The 19,750-nt window shown below is 40.3% G+C and overlaps 1 protein-coding gene and 1 long non-coding RNA gene across 14 annotated transcripts in view; one reads left to right on the top strand and one right to left on the bottom strand.

Annotated features, from left to right (window-relative positions):
- Positions 1–10,355, bottom strand: part of LOC118665036 — a 29,595-nt gene extending 19,240 nt beyond the window's left edge. The window contains exon 1 of the long non-coding RNA XR_004970520.1: positions 10,171–10,355. This is a non-coding gene — a long non-coding RNA (uncharacterized LOC118665036). The remainder of the gene's footprint in view (positions 1–10,170) is intronic.
- The window catches only part of LOC118665033 (fatty acid desaturase 2-like protein FADS2B), a 31,665-nt gene continuing 14,029 nt past the window's right edge, over positions 2,115–19,750 (top strand). For 5 of the 13 annotated variants that reach the window (XR_004970519.1, XM_036325864.1, XM_036325861.1 and 2 more), the window contains exons 1-4: positions 2,130–2,738; positions 9,990–10,100; positions 13,501–13,698; positions 15,303–15,404. Coding sequence is in view for 11 of the 13 variants with exons in the window: in XM_036325864.1 (XP_036181757.1) it covers positions 2,349–2,738; positions 9,990–10,100; positions 13,501–13,698; positions 15,303–15,404 (801 nt within the window). In the remaining 2 variants the exon portion in view is untranslated. Of the gene's footprint in view, positions 2,739–9,989; positions 10,101–13,500; positions 13,699–15,302; positions 15,405–19,750 lie in introns of all 13 variants that reach the window. The other 8 variants (XR_004970518.1, XM_036325870.1, XM_036325872.1 and 5 more) reach the window with 7 other exon arrangements.

The raw sequence follows: 19,750 nt of genomic DNA, 5'->3' as shown, positions 1-19,750 counted from the left end.
TAATAACAGCTGCTTCATCTATTGCAACCTCTAGGTATTAGGTACTATGCTAACCTCTTCCCTTCCTATATAATAAAACCCTAATATGCAAATCGACTGAACGACAGAACGACTGGTTGCTATGACATGCACTGACCACCAGAGAGCAGATGATCAATGCAGGAGCTGCCTCTTGGTGGTCAGTACACTCCCACAGGGGGAGCACCACTCAGCCAGAAGCTGGGTCACAACCTCTCCCACCTCCGCTGCAGGTGGGTGGTAAGGAGTGATGGGTCCCGGACTGCGAGAGGGAGCAGGCCTAAGCCAGCAGGCAGACATCCCCCAAGGGCTCCCGGACTGCAAGCCTCTAGTACATAATAGAATTTAATCTTCTTTGCAAACTTATGAGTATAGTTTCTGTTCACCCCATTTTATAAACTAACAAAACTGAGGCACAGAGATAATAAGAATCTTGTGTAAGAATATTCAGCTGAGATATTTCTGGCTCTAAAGTTTGTTATTTCCAGGATTGTAAACAGTCTCCTGGCCTTCAAAGAGACTGTACAAAACAAGTACAAATGTCTATTTGATATCGAAGCAGGCAAACTCCCTGGACTCCCTCTCCCACAAACTTCCAACCAGGTTTTTGTCTTCAAACTTCACTTATACTGAAATTCCAGAGCTATCCTGGACTTAAAAATGTAGCTTCTGAATACCAAATGTATTTATGTTGGATTTCTAAAACTCCCATACAGAAATTATGGAAATTACTGAGGGTTTCTGTAAATACCATAACACTTATGTTAATTTAATGTAGTTCTGAGAATTGTGTTTATTTTTTCACTTTACAGATGGAAAAATGAAAAACCAAAGAAGTAAAGTAATTCACATCATGTTGTACAGCTAATAAGTAGAAGAGCTCAAATATGGTCCCAGATTCTTCTAGCTCCAAAATCTATGCATTTTCTTTCTTTCTTGGGTTCCCTATTTAAGAAAACAAAATCCTGCTTTATCTAAATTATAAAAGTAACATGTCTTCATTTGCAAAAAAAAAAAATTTTTTTTAAAGGACCACACAGAATAAAAAAAGAAAAAAAACTTTAATAACAGGGAGAACTAATGCCAATATTTTAACATTTTTTCTCCAATCATGAGCAGAATATTATTTACTAATTTTTTACTTCTTATTTTGCAAACATTAGTCCATGTAATTAAATATTATATATATGCATATATATGTATATATATAAAATATTCCATTTATACATAAAAAAAGCCTTGTTTATAGTTGGACATTTAAGCCATTGCCAATTTTTAACATTTATAAATCATAAATCATACTGGAATAAATCCCTGAGTACATAAATCTTGGGCTGAAACACTGATGATTTACTCAGTATTAATTTCTAAATATGAAAATAGGCTTTTTCTATTATTTCTTTTTAACATTAAGACACCACCACCACCATCACCCTGTAATCTCTTCTTCACCTCATTTCTAAACCACTGAGTCAAGTTATGTCTAGATTCAGAGAACCGAATGGAAAGAGTTCAGGACTTGGAATCAGAAAATCAGGATTTACTTCTCACTGATAAGGTGTTTGTGGCTCATCTTACCTGAGGTCTTCAGCCAGTGTTTTCTCACCTGGAACATGAGACACTAACAGCACCTCCCTCAAAAGGTTAATGTGAGGATTCAACCAGATAAAGCACATGACCAGGGTTTTGTAAATAAATCATGTGTTCTAGCAAACAGCTGTGGCTGTTACTTTCAGGTGTGTTGACAGATTTGGACAGCTTTCAAAGGGAGATAAAAGAGAGAAACTGGTTTACTGTTGACATGCTCTTTTGGTAAATATAAACCTTTACAAAAAGTATTTTTAAAAAGTTTAAAAGCCCTGCGAAGAAATAGCTGTCAAGTCCATGAAGCATTCATGTCATCCTGGAGATTTTGAAAGCTTCTGCTCACATGTTGAATTAAGAAATCTGAATGTTTTCATTCAGAGAGCTAGGAACCCAACCCACCTTGATGCAGAGCAGAAAGTCACTTGGCAGAGCCTAGCCCCTCCTCCTGGGGGGTTGGGAGGGGGGCGGGCAACAACATTGTGCCGGCCTACCATTGGTCACAACTCTTTACTTAAGGACTTAATGGTGACAGAAGCTGCTAAGAGACCAGCCAGCAGGGAGAGAAGTGAGGAGAGAAAGGTGGTTCAGCCTCCATCCGGGCAGAAAAGATTCAGGACAGACAGAAGTGAGAGGCTGGGGATATGTTCACCATCAAGTTTGGGAAGAGAAAATTAGGCTAAAAAGAAGTGTTCTGTGCAGGCATCATACTACAAATGGAATAAAAGGGAACGAGGGATTAGTTTATGATCCAATCAGAGGTGAGGATTAAAAGTTTCAGGAGTCAACCCAGACATCTCAGGGTTTCTGTGATGATGAAGATTGAAGAAAAGCATGCAGGCAATGGGAGCCTTGTAGGAAAGAGTCAGCTGCCCCTGGGGGAGAAGCATCAGGCAAACGACAAACCAGAAGCAAACGGGAAAGCACAGGTCTCCCCAAAGCAGGAGGCAGATGGGAAAGGTGACACACCTAGAAAGAGCCTCAACTTGTACAGTTGGCAGGAGATCCAGAGACACAATCAGGAGACCGACCAGTGGCTGGTGATCAATCGCAAGGTCTACGATGTTACTAGCTGGGCGGACCGACATCCAGGGGGCCGGCGGGTTCTCAACCACTACGCGGGGGAAGATGCCACGGTAAGGAACACCAAGTTCTATCCTCTCTCTGTTCCAGCTGCTGGGTGGGTGGGACCTTGACTCTCTTCCCAAAGGCATGTCAAGTAGGTGCTCATCTCCTCCCAAACTAATTTTTCAGGATTCCTATCCGGCAAGGATTCGGAAACAACGTAAGCCTCAAGGTCTAGCTATTATCTGAATCAGGTTTGGGATGAGCTCAGATGTTGACAGTGGGTACTATATTTGTGTATTCTGGTTTTCGTTTTGTTCTTGGTGTTTTGCTTTGAAATGGAGTTGCTGTTTTGTAAGAAGAAAGCTACAAATAGGTGAGTAAAATCTGGGGGGGAAATGTACCCAAGTATAAATTTCTCGGGCTCTTTAATTTGGAGTGTTTAAAAGAAAGTCAGTGATTCATCTGTTAAGCATACCAGTAAAAATGTTGTTAACAACAATGGTGAAAGCCTACAATTACATAGGCGTTTAGGCTTTGCAGAGCTCTTTTGTGTCCTGCAGCTCGTTCAGTGTCAAAGAGGTAATACAACTCACTTTTATGGAAGAAGAAATTAAAATCAGAGAGGATAACTGATTGGCCCAAGGTCGCCCAACAACAGAGCTCAGATTCAAAAACTTATCTTTCTTAGCTCCCAATCTTCCACTTTTCTTCATTACTTCTCCTCATCACCCACCAAAGCAGCAAAGGAAATAAAATAGTGTAACATTTATTGGATGCCTAGAATACCTTAGACCCATTCAAATGCATCACCTCACTTAAACCTCACCATGGGGAAGGTGGATACCATCGCCATATTACAGATGAGAAAATTAATGTTCAAAGAGGCAAATAATGCACACAGCCACCAAGTAATATTGCCAAATTTTGAAATCAGGGAGGTGTTTTACCATAAAAACCTTTGTAGCTGAGTCCTTACAAATAAAATTTCCATTTAACATTTAATAGGAAGGTCTTTTGAATCCTTAGATGCATTTAGGAAGCCCTTTTAAAATATTCTATTAGGAAGATTATTTTTTGCCAATTAGAAATTTTATTGCCCACATTACACAGTTGAAGAAATGAGAGTAAAAAGATATAACTAACCTTGTCCAGCCAGAATGGCTCAGCGGTTGAGTGTCCACCGAGGAACCAAGAGGTTACTGCTCAATTCCTAATCAGGATACATGCCCAGGTTGTGGCCTCAATCCCCACTAGAGGGGGTGCAGGAGGCAGATGTTCAATGATATTTCTCATTCATGTTTCTATCTCTCTATCCCTCTCCCTCTCTCTCTCTAGAAATCAATAAAAACATATTAGAAAAATTTCTAACTAACCCAAAATCAGAAAATTAATATGTGGAGTAGGTTCTTCTTCTTCCACCATCTTCATATCTTCATTCTACAGTCAGGCAAATACATTTCTGAACGTACCTTGCTACTTCCCCAACACTTCCATCAGACATATGTTTTAAACAAAGTTCAGCCTTTTATTGAGAAAATGAGCATGGGCTTGTAGCAAGGGATGGGAGTACCTTTGTATCAGGAAGAAAGGTGGTGGGTAGGAATCCAGAGAGCTGAGGATAGAAGTGAGGTGGAAATAATGTGTGCAAGAATAGAAAGAGAAAGTAACAAAAATAAAATGGAATAAAAAATACTACCGATCCCTAAGTATCCCTTCCCGCATTCCCACAACTCAGGGAAAACATGGTTGTTGCTTTCCTAACTCAAGTCATAGAATGAACTCAGAGGATGTGTTCGCAAAGTCGTGGGTCTCAGCCACCGTGAAAATCATGGATAAATTCTAAGCTAGAGGCAGCTCAGATGATAAATCTCTAATTTGCTGATAATTTTTACCTCCCAGAAGTTAGGAAAAGATGTGATTCTGATCTAATTCTAGCCAATAAGGAGAATTGATAAATAAAATAGAAACTATCAGAACCCCAGATTAAAATACTCATGCCGCCTTAGGATTCATATCCTGAGAATGAAAATCCTGAGCATGTTCAGTCATGGACCTCAGATATTAGGAAAGTGAATCTACAAATGTTCAGAGAAAAGATTCTCCAAGGGAAGGTGGCTCAAGAAGATTGGGAGGGTGCTGGGAAATTCTGACACCCACAACATGCTGTGACTACTCAGTGAATGGAGAGCCTGGGATTTGGGGTCCTTCAATGAACCTGGGACAGTTGTTGGAATGCTCTGCACCTCAGCTTCACCGTCGGCATTCCCCATCTAACTGGTTTATGGTAAATGGGACTGATGCTTGTAAAGTGTTCAGAACAATGTCGGACACTTTAATAAAGTTCCATTCCATTGTAGCTACAACTATTCATATCTCCGACATCCGTAGCCTCCGGGGTGTGATTATCACTTTCTGTTTACTACCAGCTTAGAAATCCTGATTCTATTGGGTGCCATCTGTTGGAAACAGAGCGTACAAGGTGGAGGGCACCATGCTCTCTAGGGAAGGAGGGCAGAACAAAGTCAGAGGCCTTGATGTCCAATACTCTCTCTACGACTTGAGAGGCCTTCGTAGGTTATGCCCTGATAGGAAAATGTGGACCCAAAAATAGTCTCTTTGTGTTGGCCCCGGACTCATGACTACACCTGTCCAGAGTGCGCGCCTTTTTTTTTTTAAATTTATTTACACAGCGACTCTTCCCCAAGCCTTCATCCTCCTCATAAAAGGTCATTCATTCACTTATGAGTGACTGCGTAAGTAAATAGGATGAAGGACTCTAAACTGACTTATGGATATCTGGCTTAGGTAACTAGGTGGTGATATCTATTATGGGACAGGGGAGCCGGTTTGTAGGGAGAGTGGAAAGAGAGAGATAGTTTGGGCTGGAGCTCAGCTGAAAGTATCATAGAAAAAATATCTTAGTACAAGGAAGAGTTTTCAAATATGGAAAGTCCTCAAGAAATAGAATGAGTTTCAGTGAGAAAAATAACTCTCTGCTTATCCCTGAGGGTGAAAAGAAATCTGGGTGAGTTCATGTGACATTCTCTACTCCAAACTGGTTCTCTTCCAAGAAAATAGCAAAAATTGCATTCTCCTCACAAATCGGCCTACTCACAACTCATGCTGTACCCAAAATATGAGGCAAACTTGTTCTAGTCATTGCTTTGGAGCAGATGAAATCTGAAAAGGGTGAGCAGCGAAGAAATTACTCGATGGGTGTCTGTGGTTGAGCATTAAATATTCTGATGAGCTTTTCTGGAGTAAATCAGGTTCTAGTTATTTTGTTTTCTGATTCATGCAGACATTTGTCATCAGTTTTTTCTTTCCTGAATTTTGGGAAATTTTAACCCACCTCAGATGAATTAAATAATATAAAAATGCAGTCATTTAATGATGTCTGATTCCAAAGCTTAACCACTTATCTAGATCCTCAATCGGTTTTGGAATGACTGAATAAATGAACATAGGAATTAATGAACCTATGGGGCAGACTGAGTAGTAGTATTATTCACATTTAGAAAAAAAGATTAAGTAATCTTCCCAGTATAAACCAGCCTGCTCCCCTACTAGCCTGCACTGTGACTGTGGGTGGTTGCAGCTGAAGAGTTGGCAAGCAGAGTGCTGGCTGAATTTCAGCCCATACATTCCCTCCTGGCTGGGTGCCTTCATGCAGGGCACAACCTGGATACAGTACTTGAATTGTAAAGGCAAGATTTTGTCTCTGGCATTATGTACTTTTCTCTTCCACTAGGAATCATACTGCTTTTACAGTAAAGCACATCTTGTTGTCTCCCATTAAGAAGCAGCAAAAAACTATCAGGATTACCAAGCTAGTTGTGAAAATAACATTTTTCCTGTTTTGAAAATAATAAATTTTGATATAAATTTATGAATAGGTTTAGAACTACAGATGATGGTTGAGAGGAAATTCAAAAGGCTAACAGATGAAAAGGAGAGAGGCTAAAGCAGCAGAAAGGTCAGAAAATGAGAGATATGGAGGATAGGAAGGGGACAGTGGTGCTTAAGAACTATATCCTCTGAGTTCAACACTTTGATGATCCCAACTTTCTCCTTGTTATAAACACTCTATATTCAGCCCTAGCCGGTTTGGTTCAGTGGACAGAGTATGGGCCTGTGGACCAAGGGGTCCTGGGTTTGACCTCCAAAGGCTCCTCCTCAGCCGGGGCCCTGGTTGGGGAATGTGCAGGAGGCAACCAATCAATCTGTTTCCTTCGCATCAATGTTTCTCTCTTTCTCTCTCTTCCATTCTCTCTAAAAATCAATGGAAAGATATCCTCAGGTGAGGACTAAAAAGAAAAAAGAAAAACCGTATATTCATGTATTCATTCATTCATTTCCCTTACCCATTAGACATCCATGATCACATGCCATACTCCAGGCATACTGATAGATGTTATGTATAATGGAATCAATAGCACATGGTCCCAAGCTTCAAAAAACTCAAAGGCCACTAGAGAAAGGGTAGAGACACAGATTGCTTACAATATAATTTGAAAAGTTCTAGGAACAAAGTGTCATAGGAGCCCAGAGGAGACCATGAATAATTTTCCTGGGTGGGTTCAGGGAGGAAATATTTCATTTGGATCCTGAGGGGTGAAGAGAGCTTTTGTGTAGAGAAAGCAGAGGAAGGCAATGAAGGCAAGGAAACAGTGCAAAACTGCAGAACCATGAAGAGGCATGAAATGTTTATTGAATTGGGAGAGATCCAGTGAATAACATGGTTCATGAAGGGTATGATAAAAGCTAAGCCTAGGGAGAGAGGTTGAAACCAGAGGCAAAGTGATTCACATGATTACAACCTAAGGTGGAGAGACACCATTACTCTATACTTAGCAAATACATACTGATTTTAGCACCATCCCCAAACAATCCGATGATGCTCCTCTCTTGAGAGGCCTTTCAAAAATATATATACAAGTTAAGGCTGGAATGGACCTTTACAGCTTCATGGCTTTAAAGTCACAAAGCCCTGAATTCAAATCCTGACTCTACTATTCACTGTGGCATTTGGAGCCAGACATTTCTCCTCTCTGAGCCATGGTTTCTTTAACTTTTACAACAGAATCAATGAAACCTCACAGAACAAAGATGAAGATTGTGAATTGGCCTATAGAGTATCTTGTACATAGGATACATTCAATAAATATTGGCAGTATCTCTTTTCCCCTTCATTTTATCCCCTCTCCTTTCTTCAGCAGGAACATACTTGCCCAAGAATGTTGGTAACAGAACTCGTTTTTGCAGGTCTTTCAAGAGGGGATTTCACAACTGACTCAACATTCAGTCTCTATTAGGAAATTCTTCTAAATCAAGTATTCTAAGACTAGCTAAACTTTTTTATTGTACTGCCCATCAATACAATGAAAAGAATTCCACAGAGCAGGGCAATGCCTACTGTTCTGGAACACTGTGTAGGTCTTCAGTACTTGCTCTCACAGTACTGAACCTTGCAGCGGGTCAGAAGAAATACTGAACCCAGAGGAATGTGATTGTCAGCACACTGTTCCAGGACTTTGGATGACTGCTCAGACTAAGATGAAATTTCAATAGCTTACCTCTCCTTTACACTCTGATCTTTATCAATCAGAATGCTTTGCATTCTAATCTGCTCCCAAACAGCAAGCAGACCATGATTTTTCAGCATGGATCATCAGGAAATACTTTAACCACCTTCTAAATCACTAAATTATTCTCTTCGTGGTTAGGGGAACTAAGTTTCAGAATCATTGAATGTGATAATAAAAAACACCTTTCAAATCATACAGTTGGGCATTTTCCAAGGGGGTTAGAGGAGGTGTGCAGAAGCAGAATGGACAGTCGAGCTTGGACTGCTTTTAGCAGATACAAATCTCTTTTCACATTAGTGAACCTAGGTGAAATAAATCCAAAGAGTTGATATTGCAGATTTCCAATTAACCTTATTCATTATAAAAGCACCTTTTTATAAGTAGGGTATATAGTTCTTGGCTATGTCTAAAGTTGCTCTATGATTTAAAGATGGTGAATTTATCATATTTACCAAAATAATTCAGATCTCACAACACATTAGAAATTGGAGTATAGGAAGAAAATATCTGAATTGCTGCATGCAGAGAAGATAAGTAGTAAGTTCTTATCACTAGAGATATACAAGAAAGATAACTAACATATATTGAGAATTGTCTATCTGCCAACCATATTCTAATTAATTCACTTAATACATATAATTCTTTCATGTTAGAGAAAAGAGAAGTACAACTAGGTCAAGAGACTTGTCCACAACTACACAGCTAGTAGGTGGCAAAGCTAGGATTTATATACAGGAAGGTTGCTCCTGTGTCTACTTAATTAGTACTATGCAACAACATAACTCAGAGTAATGTGTATGGTTTCCATGTATTCAAGTTACAACCTTGTTTATATTTCTTCATTTTTAATCACCCTCATCCCCAAAGCCATAATAGCAGAAAGTCTAGCATCTTCCTCTTAGAAAATCCCCCTCCCTCCAAAACTTTAAATCCCCAAAGGAAGAGGATGTTTCTCACTTCCAAATATAAGCATGATATAGGAACCACTCCTGCTTCTCATAGCCATTTGAAATATTTACTTAGCAAGGGACCTGAGATGGAAAAATATAATTGATCAACTCAATTCTGTGTCTGGCTACCACAAGCCCCTGCAGATACTGCCTCATGTTTTTAGGATCAGTGACAAACTTAGCCAAGAGTGTGCTACTCCAGATAACCCAGAGCTCAAGGGCTATACTCCCACATTTTCTTCCATATTTTTCTTAAACAACCATTATCAACTTTGTGGTTTTTGTTTTTGTTTTTAAATAATTTAATTCAAGAACCCAATTCCTCTGGTCCTTGGGTAAGAACCCAGCAGCAGACTTGGATGGAAGACATGATCTGCATAGCCAGTCTTGATTGCTGCATGCCTTAGCTAGTGTAAGCAACTTCAACCCCAAGCATGTTGTTGGATTTGAAAGATTTATCATGGCCCATAAACTCAAGCCATTATTTCTTCTGGTTCTCAATAATATAGAGGTCTCTTCCAATTCTTGGGGATAATCTGGCTGCATTGGACTTGCCTAATGAATCAGTTCATTCAGTAGGTGGATCTCCAGCTTTCATAGAGTATTTCCAAGGGTAGTTTTGCTTAGTCCACTTGAAGCATCAACCAGGAATTGTAAGCAAATTCTCTACAACAGAGTCTGTGCTGGTTCTCAAGATGGGCACAGGGTGAAGTCAGGAAGGGGACTAATCTGTAGATAAGCATGTCACTTCTAGCCTCTAACAATTCCCTCTGGTCTACAGGATGTTTTCAGAGCCATGCACCTGGATATTGACATTGCACGATTGTACCTTAAGCCACTGCTCATTGGAGAGCTTGCCCCAGGAGAGCCAAGCCAGGAGAGAAACAAAAACGTGAGTGATGTCTCAGGCCTCAAGAGTATGTGGAGGGATGGGGCCAAGGTATATTTCAGGTTCAACTTACCATTTTCTGTGAGCACCCAGCCATCATGCCTGGGTGGACCTGCAGTAGTATGAATAAGTGAATGCCACATATTTCCAAACAATGTTCTCCTCCAACTCAGAACTCTGAAACCTCTGTGAAACAAAGGAATAGAATTTTTGGTCCTGTGCCAAACAGTAATTCCATGTCTCTAAACACCTACTCCATGCCAGGTAATTTATACATATAATTTTTGCCAGTGACTGCTTGTAATTATTAGTTTAATGTCTATGTCTATGCTCTCTGATACACTGTGTTCCATGAGAGAAGAGATTGTGTCTATGTGGCTTATCCCTATGTCCTCAGGACTCATCTGCACAGGATCAGACATATAATAGAAACTACATAAATAGCTGTTGCATCAAAGATGTGACTATATTCTGACTACTGCCCTTTTGAGATTTGGGGGAATTATAGTCCAGGGAAAATGAATTCCTTTCTGAAAGTCCCACAGCTGGTGTGTTGAAATACTGGGACTCCAAGTCACTCTTTTCTGACCTCTATCCATTAGGGATTCCCAAGGAAGGACATCACTCTTTCTTCCTCCAATACTTTGGCTACCTGAACACTGTCTTCCAAAGGACAGGGTCTTTATAAGATTAAAAATCACCAGGATGATTTTACATAAAGCTTAAAGGGATTTCAGCTAATAAACAGCTTGCACTTTATAATTCTTTGGAAATAATTTGTACAAAGTGCTGACCCCATCTATCTCTGTGAGGCAGGTAGAATAAGGATTATATTTCCACTTTAAGAAATGAGGAATCAAACTCACAGAGGTCCAGGGAGAATCTGAGGATATAGAACTGGTTATGTGTAGACCTGAGACAAACACTTCAGCTCACTCAGTGGTTCTCAACCTGTGGGTCGCGACCCCTTTGGGGGTCGAATGACCCTTTCACAGGGGTCGCTTAAATACATCCTGCATATCAGATATTTACATTACGATTCATAACAGTAGCAAAATTACAGTTATGAAGTAGCAACGAAAATAATTTTATGGTTGGGGGTCACCACAACATGAGGAACTGTATTAAAGGGTCGCGGCATTAGGAAGGTTGAGAACCACTGCTTAGATCCATGTGCATCCACAAGGATTTGTGTGTCAAGAAGCATGGCTCTATGTTCAGAAGGGTGGGCTCTGAGGGTAGACAGCTTAGACTCACAACCTAGCCCTGCCATAATTTGTCTAAGTTTAGGCCATTTACCAAAACTCTCTGTAGCTCAGCTTCTCTCTGTGTAAATGGCAACAATAGAACCAACATCATCAGAGTTGTTGGAATATTATGGAAAGAGTTAAAGGCATTTAAATGCTCAGACCAGTGTCTGGAACACAGTAAATGCTCAATAAATTTTAGATGCTATCATTATCGTGAACTTTATATCACTTAGGGCAGGAGGCCCTGAGTTAAAAGAGGAAGATGATGCAAAGCTTTGTTTTTCCCAAAAATATTCTCTAGGGAAAAGAAACTCCCACTAATGGCTAAGAGCTATAAGTGTTCATTTTTTAAAAGAGTGTTGGTCTCTGGAGGTAACGATCTACCATAAATTTTCTTTAGTGCATCTATGTGAAGATACATATGTAAGTACAGATGGATAGAAAACTAAAGAAAATTTAGGGTTACCCCCAGAGATCAACACTCTTTTAGACAATACTTATTGTCTTGTATTTACCCAGATATATATATATATGTAGACAATTAATGTTTAAGCACAAAACTGGGTGTCAGGAAGTGTAAGTTTAAATCCGGCATCTGTCACTGACTTGCTGATGGTTTCAGACCAATCACTCTTCTGGGCTTTGGCAACCCTATCTCTGTAAATAAATAGGTTGGAAAACATGACCAAGCTCTGAGGCACTCTAGAGACAACCTATTAAAATTATCTATGGCCTCCAGATTCCAGGGTTGATGAGGGCCTCATCGATGAGCCCATCCAGACTTTTCCCAGGCAGTAGATCCTTTAAACGTTGCATCAGTGAATTTTTAAATGAAATTGTTTGACTTCTAGAATTATGTTTCTAGCTCTTTTTTATTTCAGATTTCTTCCTTTCTTACATCTGAACATTCCTGCTCTTTCTTATACTCTTGTCACCTTCCCAACAGGCCTGGTTTCAACCCCATAATAGTCATTAAGCTAAGAGATATTTCTGCCCAGTCTTTGAGCTGGCTCTCTAGTATGATGTGACAATGGAGGCTAGCATTGTACATACACACACATGCACATATGCCCGGTGCATGTGCACAGAACCAGGACCTTTCCAGCAAGCAGACACTCTAATGCCACTAGAGATCTGTCTTGTTTCTGGGGCTCTTTTGAGCATCTCACAGTGAATTTATCCATTGAGCTAATCTAAGTGACCTATATCTATTTATCTTCATCATCTTCTATGAACCAGCCCTTTGAACATATAAACAACTGACAGTGTAACAGAATGACAGATCTCAGAGGGAAGGAGAGTGGGAGGGCAGGAAGAGATTAACCAAAGAATTTATATGCATATATGCATAACCTATGGACAGACAACAGTGAAGTGAAGGCCTGAGGTGGGGCAGGGGCCAGGTGGAGGGGACAAAGGGGCAGAAATGGGGGATAACTGTAATACTGTCAACAATAAAAATACTTTTTTAAAACTGTAAAATATCACTTATAAACTGTACCAGTATCTATGGTAACATAGATCCATACAGACAACAAAGTTCTCCAAAGCATAACCAGAAATCAGTCAACACCTGAAATAATACTGATTGTTTCAAAAACAACTGTTAGACTTTTGTATATCTTTTTTTAAAATATATTTTTATTGATTTCAGAGAGGAAGGGTGAGGGAGGGAGAGATAGAAGCATGATGAGAGAGAATCATTGATCGGCTGCCTCCTGCACGCCCCCAACTAGGGATCGAGCCCACCTGTGCCCTGACAGAGAATTGAACCGTGACTTCCTGGTTTATAGGTCAACATTCAACCACTGAGCCATGCTGACCAGGCTGACTTTTATATATCTTTACTGACCACCACCACCCCTAAAAAAAAGACATTAACTCTAAGTTCCATGCAGCTTGAGTACAGTTGACAAACCACTCCTCATCTTTCTCCTTTCTAAAGAAAAAAAAGTTATTATAACATTTTTCAAAGGATTTTTTTTGCTCATTGTTTTTTGTTTTTAATTCTGCCCTATTATATATATTAATACTCATAAATTTCTATTTATAAAATTAAGGTATTAATAACTTAATAAAATATATTAGTAATTATGATCATTTGAGCTTTCTTTCTCCTGAAAGAACTAATTTCCTCCTTGAATATTTCACAGGCCCAGTTGGTGGAAGATTTCCAAGAACTGCGGAGGACATTAGAGGCTATGAACATGTTCAGTGCCAACCTGGGGTTCTTTTCCCTTCACCTCATCCAGATCTTGATTTTGGAAGCGCTGGCTTGGCTAATGCTGTGGCATTTTGGCAATGGCTGGCCAATTACAATATGTATTTCCTTTCTTCTCACAATTTCTCAGGTAAGCAGGTATCCTAAGCCCAGACAATGGCTTTTGGGGGGAGGTTCAGAGTTTCTTCTTCTCTCTTTAGATTGGTGTCAGCTGCTGCTGGATACTTCTTGGCAAACTAATCATTGGTGTCTGACCCAGCAGATTATCAAACCTTGCTGGGCCCAAGTTCTCTTGACTGTAAAATGGGGGGATAACAATTTTTTTATAAAAATCTTCTGAGGAGGACTAATCAAGTTAATGTGAACACCACCTAGCACAATCACTGGCATAATGCAAATATTTAATTTATGACAGTTGCTACTCCTTACCCAATTTTGTCCACAGAAGTTCAGTTTTCAGTCACGTAACATTCATCTTTATTTTTCATTCATTAACCAACCAACATTTATCAATGCATAGACCATGAATTCTTCAAGAGCAGAGAATACATCTTATCTATATATATAAAAGCCTAAGTGACCGACCGACCATTCGACCATCTGACTGGTAGCTATGACATGCACTGACCACCAGGGGGCAGACACTCAACTCAGGAGCTGCCAAGCTGCTGTGACTTGGCAGCTGCAGTTCTTGGGTGACGCACCCAGAACCAGAGAGGAGGGAACCTGATTCTGGGGTGCTCGCCCGAGAACTGCCCTCTCTCAATCCGGGACCCTTTGGGGGATTTTGGAGAGCCAGTTTTGGCTGGATCACCACAGGCCAAGCTGAGGGGCCCCACCGGTGCAGAAATCCATGCACCAGGCCTCTAGTATGAGAATAAGAACATACAGATTCTGCCATAAATGACAACCAACACCTGGCATGTAGACTCGATAAATCTTTGCTGACTAAAGTATGAATGTCTGAACATAGCCTTCTGTGAGCACAACACTGTGTTTTGGACACAAAGGGACATGCACCTGGTCCCTGCCTTGGAAATGAGCCATCCAGTGAGGAAGATTGCCATTGAAGTATCTAAACATATTACATGACACAATGACATTGATGCCAAGGAGAGGGACAGGCATGTGCTGTTGGAGCAGAAAAAGGCATTTAATTCTGAATGGGATAAATGGGGAAGGTTTTATGGGGAATTAATATCAATGTTAATTCCAGAATATTTTATATTAACTTATTTCTTGAAAGCCACATTGCACGATTCCTTGAAAAGCAACTTTAGAAGCAAGAAAAGAAGCAAACTTTGGCCAGGAACTTTACATGTATTTATGTTGCACAACAGCCCAAAGAGTGAAGTGCTATTATCCCTGCTTATCAGATGAAGGATGAGCTTCAGAGCTACTAATAACTTGCTAAGAATCCTGCAGCTCAGAAGTGGTGAAGAACGGTTTAGAACCCACATCTTCCTGACTCCAAAGGCCATGCTCTTTCCACTCCACACCGGAAGATTTTGATGGTGGTGGCAAAGAGAGCATTCTAGGCTGAGGAAACCACCTGCACAAAGGCACAGAGGCAGGACAGAATGTGCTATGTGTGGGAAACAGAAAGTGCATTTGCCTTGAGGTCAGACGAAATCTCCTACTGTTCTTCCCAAAAGGGCTCCTGAATCAACTAGTGGACGCATTTGTTAATTTTTCTTCCCTTCTCAGCTCCTCTAACAACTTTATCTCTTCTAGGCCCAGAGTTCATTTTTGCAGCATGACACAGGTCATCTTTCCATATTTAAGAAGTCCAAGTGGAACCACCTGATGCACAGATTTGTGATGTGTCATCTCAAGGTACAGGATGTTCAGGGAGTAGGAGGAAATTCTCAAAGGTCATTTCCTAAGGAAGTGGTTTCCAAATTTGCTTGTGCACTCAGATCATTAAAAAATGTTTGTGGCCACCCTGAAAATAAATATAAATATACTAGCAGTGTAGATACTATGCATATATGCAAATATGTAAGATTACATTATAATACATATGCTGAAAATAGAATTTTAAATTTTTATAAAGATTTATTTTTATTTAAGAAGCTCTAACATTTTTTCTTACCCAAGTAAGCTTTTCGACCCAATCCCTGGCACCCGGTTAAGGAACTCCTCACAGAAGAAGGGTTGTGCCTTTAAAAATGAAGATATGTCCTATAAATTCATGAATAGGAATATTTTTAGGAGGGCTCTGAACATTTACTGCTGGGAAGCTAGGGAAATCCAGCAAACCTGAATAGTCCTAAAAGGGTGTGGCTGTGAAGAAATAAAGGAAATGATGCAGACGAATAGATAAAAATGAAGAGAAAGAGGAAGAGTGGGCAAGGAAGCTCAGATGGCTTTGGTCAAGAGTCGAAGGTTGCAAAACCCAGTCTGCTGGAAAAAGCAGGTGCCCATGATGGCAGTTGGTCTTATCCTCACTAACATAAGCTCCAGAAGGGCAGCCACAGTGTCCTATGCACCATTGCAATGCAGCACCCAGCAAAGTGTCCAGCACATAGTAGTTCTTCAATGAGCATTTGTTGAATGAGTGGATGAATGGATGGATGGATGAATTAATTACTTATTAATTCATGATTGAATGAATGAATGAAGTCAACCAAGGACTGTTAATAATGACTCTTAGTCCTGACTCTGATAAAGTTCACTGTGTGACCTTGAGGGAGTCACTTTCTATCCCTGGCCCTCAAGTGTTGTCATCTGTAATATTAGGAGATAAATTTGATCTCTGTTTTTCTATGACATTCTAGGATTTGATGACTATGTGCTCTGGCTCAGGAAGATAGGAAATGCCTCTGAGCCTTTCACTAAGCCAAATCCTTCCATTCAAGCCAGACCCTCGTAGGAGAAACTCATAAGCCCTGCTTCAGAGCCTCTTTGTTTTTTCTTATTGAACTGATTTCATATTGAATTGGAAGATACTTGGTTAGAATCACCATCTAATCCTACCCTGTTTTCAGTTGAGCAAAATGAGGCTTAAATACCTTAAAATAACAGAATTGAGTCAGGATTAAGGTCAGAAATATCTGTTCTCCCACATGGTTAGAAGGAATAATACATTGTCATTTTATGTAACAAGTTTAATGGTAAAATTCCTGTAAATACACTATTCGGCCCTTTATCCACTAGTGTTGGATGAAGTGTTTTGGGATTCACTTAGAAATCTTTAACACAGAAATAAAGCAGAGATAGCTTTTTTTTTTCCTCTCTAAATATATTTCATTGAGTTTTTACAGAGAGGAAGGGAGAGAGATAGAGAGCTAGAAACATCGATGAGAGAGAAACATCGATCAGCTGCCTCCTGCACACCTCACACTGGGGATGTGCCCACAACCCAGGTACATGCCCTTGACCAGAATCCAACCTGGGACCTTTCAGTCTGCAGGCCGACGCTCTATCCACTGAGCCAAACCGGTTCCGGCTAGAGATAGTTCTTTATAGGATTGTGGGATTCAGGTAGTGTACCCTCTCAGCCTACCTCCCCCACTCTGAGGAAGTCAGAGGAAAAATGAGACTCATCTTCTCTGGAGATAATTGACAATTGATTTGGTGCCAGTGAATGGAATATTTCAATCAACTCCACCCTTGCTAGTACTTTAAAAAAAACTACTGCTTTCCCATTGATCCAAATTTGTACACAGTTCTCTTGTTATAAATTGTGTCTCCAGAAACAATTTTGAATATAATCTTGATGACTCATGACCAGAGTAAATAAATGGTAAATGGCTCTAAAAGCAAATCAAGAGTGGTCTATAATGGATCAATGGGGGAAAAGGGAGACATCTGTAATACTTTCAACAATAAAGATTTTAAAAGTAAGTAAAAGCAAATCAAGTGCACTCAGGCAAAACTAGTGATTTCTGAGCAAAACTAATATAGGCTTCAACTATGCACAGGAGAGAGTTACCTGTGGGGAAGAAAGGTGGGCTGGGGGCAGGGGGGTAACAAAGAAAATTATCCGATAAACAGCAAACATCCCCGCTTTGTACATGTATGACAATTTTAAATTTCAAAGCTTGATTTCACATTAATTTACCCTCCTCCCACCTGGAAAAGGCACAGATATTGAAATTCTTTTGGAATTTTCATCCACCAGCTGTGCAAAAATATATACATTTTGGTCTTTGCCATGCTCACATAAGAAAATAGTGTTTCTGAAAATAAACCATGAAATGTCTGCATACATTTTGGACTTCTGTGCAACATGAAAATCAAAATGGACTCCCTGTAGCATATTTTCACCCCTCACTCCCATATGCATATTTTGCAGACTATAAGAATCAAGTGTTATTATAGAGTTAAAGAAGCAGAACAGTTGAAATTAAAACCTTCCTTAAAAATCTGGCTTATGTTGTTTCCATGACTACATCCTAAAACATTTTAGGAGGAAGAGTGTCAAGCATGGTATTTCCTGTAATCCTTCCAGTAACCTCATCCATTTTACAGATGATGAAACTGGTCAAGGGCACACACCTAGTAGCAGGACTTTAGATTCAGGATGGTTTCAGTCCAAACCCTGGCTACTGTCCTAAGAAAGGACATAATGTGAAAATGAATGACTTAGGGTGGTTCCTGTATGGAACTAGGTGCCCGGTAGCCTGTTTTGCACGAAGTTGATAATCCTTACTTCCCCAGGGATCACTCTCTCCCTTATCTCCAGAAATTATAGCTTCCAGACAGAGGAGCCAGGGAGGAGCCAGGTGCTTTAGATCACACCCACACCACTCTGACCACTGTTCTAAGTTCCACAACCTTGAGCAGACACTCTCTGACCTTCGTGAATCAAACCCTGTCTCTCATATTACCAATTTCCATAGATAGTTGTTGGCTGAAGGGTATAGTAAGCTGGTAGAAGAGGCCAAGATATTGGCTATCAGAGGATTTAATTGAAAGAGAGAACCATTGCTTATCACAGTGTCCTTGTTGTCTCCTGCACTTATTAAATTATATGTTTCATAAATGTGAGAATCCCATCTTATCATGTCTATCTTTATATTCTAAATATTGCCTACTTCAGTATCTGATACATGGGACAAACTTCAAAGTACATAATGAGTGGGTGAATAAATGAGTGAATACACAATTGTAAGAGTGAGTGGGTGGTGTACAATTTGATAGGAGAAATGCAGAGTCCATTGGAGCCCCAAAAGGGGGAACAGAAACTGATGACTCCATGTTGAGTTTGAGATGTCATGAGACATCCAAAGGAAATGTTTTGAAAGTGATCTCCCATTCAAGCATGAGATTCAGGAGAGAGAGCTGGACTGGAGAGAGATTCCACTGGAAGGACATTAGGGAATGTTAGAAATGAGAAGAGACTACTGCTCCTGATGACTGAGGGCTTGGCTTGCTAAAAGAAATCTGCAGTGAAGACTATGGGAAGGCAATGCTAACAGATTTTTCAAAGACATCTCTTGTACCATAGTTGTATAGTGTGTTCCTGGTAAGTCACTTTAAATTTTCTAATAGCTACATTTTAAAAGGTAATTTTATTACTCCATGTATTAGAATATCATCATTTCAGTGGGTAATCAGTATAAAAATTAAGATATTTGTATTTTTTTATCTTGAATCTTCAAAATTCAATATGTATTATACACTTACAATCCATCTTAATTTGGTCACATTTCAAATATTCAATAACCACAAATGGCTATGGCTACTGTATTGGCTAGTGAAGATCTAAAACATGTATTGGCCAGTTATTAAGAGATGTCAAATTCTATCTAATAAAGAGGGAATATGCAAATTGCTATCGCTCCATCACAAAGATGGCAATACCTATAGCCACAAGATGACGGCGCCCAGTCCCTTCAGCCCCACAAAAGTCCCACAGTCCTTTCAGCCCAGCTGGGGGGGCAGCAGGAGCACAGTGCAACTGGACCTGCCCTCAGCCCCCCAGCCACCCAGGCTTGCCTGCGCCTCGGGCCAGCCCTGGGAAGCTGGGGGGGCTGAGGGTGGGTCCGGCTGCACTGTGCACCTGCCGCTCCACCCCTCCCCCTCGCCCTGCTGGACTGAAAGGACTGAAGGATTCTGGCGGGGCTGAGGGGACTGGGCACTGCCATCTTATGGCTATGGGCACTTCCCTCTTTGTGGCAGAGTGATGGTCAATTTGCATGTTCCCTCTTTATTAGATAGGATGAGAGCACTGA

This window comes from Myotis myotis, unplaced genomic scaffold (genome assembly GCF_014108235.1).
Source record: "Myotis myotis isolate mMyoMyo1 unplaced genomic scaffold, mMyoMyo1.p scaffold_m19_p_10, whole genome shotgun sequence".
NCBI classification, from domain to species: Eukaryota; Metazoa; Chordata; class Mammalia; order Chiroptera; family Vespertilionidae; genus Myotis; species Myotis myotis.
Note: the sequence above shows the minus strand (reverse complement) of the source record. Positions and strands in the feature narration are given on the sequence as shown.